Source organism: Nematolebias whitei, chromosome 15 (genome assembly GCF_014905685.2).
Source record: "Nematolebias whitei isolate Nwh7 chromosome 15, NemWhi1, whole genome shotgun sequence".
In the NCBI taxonomy this organism is placed as follows: domain Eukaryota; kingdom Metazoa; phylum Chordata; class Actinopteri; order Cyprinodontiformes; family Rivulidae; genus Nematolebias; species Nematolebias whitei.
The window spans coordinates 11,593,881-11,601,025 of NC_056512.1; the positions used below are offsets into that span (position 1 = coordinate 11,593,881).

Sequence of the window (7,145 nt, forward strand, 5' to 3'; positions counted from 1 at the left end):
AGAAAAGGTAACAGTGTTTATTATATACAGTGGAAATATTACATGCTGGTTCTCTGGAGTGCCTAAGGAGGAGAACAGGGTCAGTAGGTCCAGTTTAGGGCAATGGTTTGTCAAAGGTAATTTGTTTGCTTGTCTTACAGGTGGAGACGCCGTGTGTCAGTGTAGAGAGGAATCCATGAAGAGCTCCAGAGAGAAGGAACAGGATGGTTGGACAAGGCAGGTCTGGCAGGCGGTGGATGGACAGAGACTCGACAGGTCTGGCAGATAGGAAACGGGCAAGGCAGGTCTGGCAGGCGGACAACAGGCAAGGCAACAGGAACAAGATTCGAGCAGACAGGATACTGCAAGCATAAAGAACAAGGTAGGTCTAAACACTCACTTACAGTTTTCAGGCTGAAGGCATAAATACCAAATAAGGCTCAATGCTCCAGCGTCGGGTCACACTTGGCTGCAGCCTTAAGTAGAAGAATTCCTCAAGGATGAACAAGCGGGGAATCCATGACCTTTCTGCAGGGCCGTTGCCCACCCAGTCAACCAGATACTGGTAACCACGGCCTCGGCGACAAACGTCCAGGATGGTCCTAACAATGAAGGCCGGGTGGTTATCGATCAACCGGGTGGGAGGAGGGAGGTCGGTAGGCGGGCATAGAGGGCTCTCAGAGACTGGCTTGACTTACGACACATGGAATGTAGGGTGTATCTTCATGGAAATGGGTAGCTGAAGGCGAACTGCAGACCGGTTGACGATTTTACTGATGGAGAATGGGCCGATGTAGTGGGGTGCCAGCTTCCTTGGGGTGTCCTTGATGTTAATGTCCCTAGTAAAAAGCCACAATTTTTGACCCACCTGGTATGACAGGGCTGAGGAGCGATGGCGGTCGGCGAACCTCTTATTTTGGGCTGCCGTACGCATCAAGGATACCTTCGTTTGACGCCAGACGCATCGGCAATGGCGAAAATGGTGCTGGACGGACGAGACCGAGATGTCAGCTTCCTGACTGGGGAACAGAGGGGGAATGTATCTAAGAGAGGCCTCAAATGGGGACATACCTGTTGCCGCAGACCTGTGGGTGTTGTGGGTGTATTCCGCCTAGACCAAATGTTGGCTCTAGGCCGAGGGGTTGCGTTCGACAATGCACCGGAGAGTGGTCTTGAGTTCCTGGTTGCACTGCTTGGCCTGGCCATTGGATTGTGGATGATAGCCGGACGTAAGGCTGTAGGTTGCCCCCAATGTCTTGCAGAAACTTTGCCAGATCTGCGAGATAAATTGTGGCCCCCCGTCAGAGACTATGTCGGAGGGTATACCATGGATGCAGACAACATGCTGGATGAGTGTCTGGGCCATCTCAAAGGCATAAGGGAGTTTAGGCAGGGGAATGAAGTGGGCTGCCTTAGAAAAATGGTCAATGACTGTGAGGATAGTGGAATTACCTTCAGATGGGGGCAGACCTGTAACGAAGTCCACGGATATGTGTGACCATGGGCGGCTGGGTGTGGACAGAGGTTGCAAGAGTCCACCGGGTGGTTGGTTGCTCATCTTATTCCTGGCACAAGTTGGACAGGCTGATACAAAGTCTTTAACATCCTGGTTAAGAGTAGGCCACCAGAAGTGGGACTTGACGAGAGCGAGCATGTGAGAAATGCCAGGGTGACAGGAAAGCTTATGAGTGTGTAACCAAGTTAGTACCTTGGCCCTCATGGCAGAGGAAACGAAGAGTCTCCCAGTGGGACCAGTGCCGGGGTTGGGTTCATCCCTCTGTGCCTCGAGGACCTCCTTTTCAATGGACCAGGTGAGGGCACCTACAACACAGACTGGGGGGGATGATGCTCTCCCTGGTCTCTGGACCATCTGGGAGAAAAACTGCTGGGAGAGAGCATCAGGCTTGACATTTCTGGAGCTGGGTCTGAAGGTCAGAATATAATTGAATCTATTAAAGAAGAGAGACCAACGTGCCTGCCTGGGGGTTAATCGTTTGGCGTCTCTTAGGTACGTAAGGCTTTTGCGGTCAGTCCAAATTAGGAAAGGAATAGCCGTGCCCTCCAACCAATGGCTCCACTTTTCCAGAGCCAACTTGACTGCTAATAATTCTCGATTTCCTACATTGTAATTTCTCTCGGCTTGTGATAAGCACAGAGAAAAGAAGGCACACGGGTGAACCTTATTGTCGTCGGGTGACCGTTGGGAGAGGACGGCACCCACACCAGAGTCCGAGGCATCTACCTCCAGAATGAACTGATGTTTAGGGTCGGGGTGACACAAGACTGGGGTAGAGGAAAAAATTTCTTGAGCTTACTGAACGCTATGTCAGCCTTGGGAGTCCATTTGAAGGTCTGGTTTGTTGAAGTGAGTTGTGAGAGAGGTGAGGCGATGCGACTGTAATCCTTAATAAATTGTCTGTAAAAGTTGGCAAAACCAAGGAAGCGTTAGAGTTGTTTCCAATTCTCAGGAACTGGCCATTCCTCCACTGCCTTGGTCTTTTCGAGGTCAGTCCTGTAACAACCCCCCTCGAAAATAAATCCCAGAAAAGATACAGAGGACACATGAAATTCACATTCCTCCCCCTTGACGAAAATCTGGTTTTCATAAAGTCTTTGGAGTACAGTGCGGACGTGTTTTACATGTTCCTTCTCATCATATGAATAGATAAGGATGTCGTCTAGGTAGACGAAGACAAAGTCGCCAATAAAATCCTTGAGCACATCATTCACTAGAGCTTGGAATACCGCTGGGGCATTTGTCAACCCAAATTGCATAACTTAAGTACTCAAAATGTCCGAGCAGGGTCCTAAAGACGGTCTTCCATTCATCACCCTCTTTTATACGCACCAAATGGTATGCATTACGGAGATCGAGCTTGGAAAAAATGGTAGCGGATTGGAGCTGTTCGTGAATTGAGTCAATAAGAGGCAAGGGGTACTTATTTTTAATGGTGATATTGTTTAAGCCTCTGTAGTCTATGTAGGGACGAAGGTTTCCATCTTTCTTGCACACAAAGAATAATCCAGCCCCTACTGGAGAGGTAGATGGGTGGATAATGCCAGAATCGAGAGACTCCTCAATGTACTTCTTCATAGAGTCTCTATCTGGACCAGACAGGTTATATAATTGACTGGCCAGTAGTGCAGCTCCCAGGAGGAGATAGATGGCGCAGTCGTAATGGTGGTGGGATGGTAAAGACAGGGCACATTGTTTATTGAACACACATCATGATAGACAGTGGGAATGGTAGAAATATCAGTCTCTTCCAACGGTTTATTCTTTACAGGTTGTTTGGAGACAGCAGAACGTAAACAATGTTTTAAACAATTATCGCTCCACTTCTCAAGCCTCCCCAATTCCAAGTTGATGTAAGGATTGTGTTCCTTTAACCTAGGATAACCCAAAATTAGTTGAGGGTCAGGGGATTCGAATACAAGTAAATCATTAATTTCATGATGATTTCTTGAAATGACTAAGTGTAACCCAGTAGTTTTAAGGGTAATCTGGGCTAAGGTCTCGCCTGTAACCCCAGCTATTGAAACAGAGGGAATCTCTATAGTGGGTAGAGATAATTTTTGGACTAGATTCAGACTAATTAAATTCTGTTCAGTGCCTGAATCCACCAATGCTAGACAGGGAGATGACTTTGGTGGATCTGAATAAGTGTGGGTAATATGAGTCGACAGGCAGGAGAGAGAGTGGACATGCCCACCAATATCACTCTGCTTGTTGGTGGGGCTTTCTCATTTCTTCAAAAGGGAAAACTGGCATGGTAATGGCCGGGATTCCCACAATAAATGCAAGAGTTAGCATCCCGGCGTCTTTGTTTCTCTTCAGGTGATAAGTAGGTTTGTTTTATTTGCATAGGTTCAGTTTCATGAAATGAGGGGAAACATCTGGCCGGTGTTTCAGGGTAAGGAGGTGGACCAGAAGAGTTGCCTTCCTGGGATTTGTAGTTCTCGGGCGTGTTTCTTTAGGTGCAGGGCTCACCTGATGATGTTGCGAACCCAGAAGTGGAGCGACAGTGGGCGTTGTAATCCTTCTCCCTTCCCCGCTCCCGAAAACGCTCGTCAATAGCCACCGCCAGATCGATTAACTCGTCAAAACCTTCTGGTTCATCTTGTACAGCAATCTGATCTTTAATGGGATCGAACAGAGATTGTAAAAAGGTACCTTTAAGTGCGAGGTCGTTCCATCCGATTTGGGCCGCGAGGATGCGAAACTCCAGAGCAAACTTGGCGACAGGACGGCTGCCCTGACGAAGTCCGAGTAGCCGCTTTACGGCGTTGGATTTTTGCAGAGGTTGGTCGTAGATTCTTCGAAACTTTTTCGAGAAGGTATCAAAAAACACAAGATCTGGGTCATGTAATTGTAAATAGGAATTGGCCCAAAGACGCGCGTCACCCTTTAGTTGACTGGTAAAATAAGTGATTTTAGCAGTATTAGACATGTAAAGCTGAGAGGCCCCTTTGAATGCAAGTTTGCACTGCAACAGAAACCCTCCACACAGGTTGGGATCTCCTGAAAAGAGCTCAGAAGGTTTTGTGATTACCTGTAGGTTCGGGGAACTGGATCCAGGAGTCGTGTCGGGGGTGAAAACTACAGGCGGTGCGGCAGAAGCTGCAGGTGGAGAAGGTAAAAGTTTTTGATGTAATGTAAAAACCATACCTCCTAATTGTCTTAAGTTTTCTTGTGTCGCTTCTTGTTGGGTTAGGACTCGCTGCAGCATTTCCTCGAGCTTAGTTATGCACTTCATCTGGGAGGTGGACGGATTTTGCTTGCCTATGGTCTCGTTCTGGGTCGGTTGTGGCTGGAGCATTTCTGTAATGACTGGCGGAACCCAGTTTAGTACGAAACCAGAATGAAGCAGACTTAGACGTAGAAAAGGTAACAGTGTTTATTATATACAGTGGAAATATTACATGCTAGTTCTCTGGAGTGCCTAAGGAGGAGAACAGGGTCAGTAGGTCCAGTTTAGGGCGATGGTTTGTCGAAGGTAATTTGTTTGCTTGTCTTACAGGTGGAGACGCCGTGTGTCGGTGTAGAGAGGAATCCACAAAGAGCTCCAGAGAGAAGGAACAGGATGGATGGACAAGGCAGGTCTGGCAGGAGGTGGATGGACAGAGACTCGACAGGTCTGGCAGATGGGAAACGGGCAAGGCAGGTCTGGCAGGCGGACAACAGGCAAGGCAACAGGAACAGGATTCGAGCAGACAGGATACTGCAAGCATAAAGAACAAGGTAAGTCTAAACACTCACTTACAGGTTTCAGGCTGAAGGCATAAATACCAAATAAGGCTCAATGCTCCAGCGTCGGGTCACACTTGGCTGCAGCCTTAAGTAGAGGAATTCCTCATTAGGTGGATGGCCGTCAGCTGTTGTTAATTGGTCGGCCATCTTGGAACAGGGCTGCAGACAGTGCGACTCCTACACAGATGGGGCTACCGGTACTGCCAGGAAGCAATCCATTGCCCAAATGGACGTTCAGCTGCTGCAGTTAGCGGGACGAACGCGGCCAACGACCCAAACAGGTGAGATCCCAAAGCAGACATATCAGAGCAGGGTCCGTGTCTGAATAATGCAGAATGCAGGCATAAGCAGGGATTTAATGCGCTTTGACGGCCATGAAAGGACAAACACCCCCTCAGCTTCGATCTTCTACCCCCTTTACTCAGCCGCATGCGTCCGCCAACTGTTAATAACTCTAGTAGTCAAAGCTTCATTAAAATATTGGGGGGGGGGGGGGGGGGGGGGGGGGGGTGTTGGATTTGGATCTGTAATTACAGTTAATTTGTCGTGTCGGGTGAAGTTTGGAATAGATGGCTACGGGCTGGGGTCGGTTTTTTTGGGCCCATATGCAACTCTACTCTCTTGTGCGTCTTCAGCTGCCTCCTCGCCTTCCTACCACCTGCCTGTCTCCAACCTGGAACTCTTCCTGGATGTCTTCCTTCCATGCACTGGAACGACTCAATCGCCTGTCTCCTCAACAAACCACAAACTTTTTTGTAAGAAAGAGAAGCAATATCACTATCACTCCTTCAAATACTATATTAACCTATCTTCTTGCTCCTCAGGTTCCAGCCCCTCCCCGTACACATACAAACATACAAAACAGTATGTTTTTTACACTTGTGCAACTGTTGAAAATTGTGAACCAGCCTTTACAGATCTACATAATTACCCAGACCCTCAACATTAGTCTTTTATACAATCTGTTAGGGCTAACCCATCATTTGATCAGTTATGAAAATGTGAAAACATGTCTGATCACTTCAAATGTGAATTTTCAACAACAAAAAGGCATACTTTCCACTGTATGTCTCCATTGAAGAGTTCAGATTTAGCAATGTCCACCCGGTTCCAGGCCACAGCCAGGTTCAGTTCATCAAAGTACTCACTGGCTTTACTGGACCCACGCTTACCAGCTTAACACACACACGCATGCACAAACACAAAGAGAGAGAGAGAGATAAGAGAGAGAAACATTAAAGCAGCATACAAAACACAAAAATAACCAACTCAGGGGGATTTTTAATGGGCAGAGCAAATTTTCTCTACTAGACATGATTCTTATACAGTAAATGTGACATTGTAAATAGTTTGAGATTAGCAGCCCAGTTCACATTTCTCTTTTTCAAATTAACTTTCCTTACCTCTAACAAGGGCTTTAAGAAGAACTGTATCAAAGTCATCAGTACCTTCCTGTTCCCCGTTGAAAACAGTAATTAGCTTCCTGTTCTGATAAATACTCAAAGCCTAGAAACACACAGAACATGAAAAAACAGAATAAATCTGTGTTTGAAATTACGATATGTTTTACTTTGTACAGTGCATCTGGAATCCAGATCACTGTATAGATTTAAGAGACTGATAAAGATGAGTTTCTTGAAAGAATATGGAAATCGTTAATATAAATCTACCTAAGTTGTTGTCTGATTTGATTTAGATGTTTGAATTTTTATGTTTTTAACTTAGCTAGATTGTTGTTATATTTGTGAATTATATTTTAATTTAAATTTTGTAAAAATATTTTGATTTACTTTAGAATTAAGTAAAAAGGGGCAGTTTTCATAAGACTAGTTCTTCTGCCACCTTTCATTTCATTTTATTTTATTTTTTGATTGTATTGTGTGTATATGTGTATATATATATATATATATATATA

At 46.0% G+C, this 7,145-nt stretch overlaps 1 protein-coding gene across 1 annotated transcript in view; it reads right to left on the reverse strand.

The window, feature by feature from the left end:
* trpm4a (transient receptor potential cation channel, subfamily M, member 4a) overlaps nucleotides 1-7,145 on the reverse strand; it is a 116,904-nt gene that overhangs the window by 65,564 nt on the left and 44,195 nt on the right. The window contains exons 9-10 of the mRNA XM_037689315.1: nucleotides 6,634-6,736; nucleotides 6,287-6,405 (exon numbers count right to left, since the gene is read on the reverse strand). Of these exons, the coding sequence (XP_037545243.1) occupies nucleotides 6,287-6,405; nucleotides 6,634-6,736 (222 nt within the window). The remainder of the gene's footprint in view (nucleotides 1-6,286; nucleotides 6,406-6,633; nucleotides 6,737-7,145) is intronic.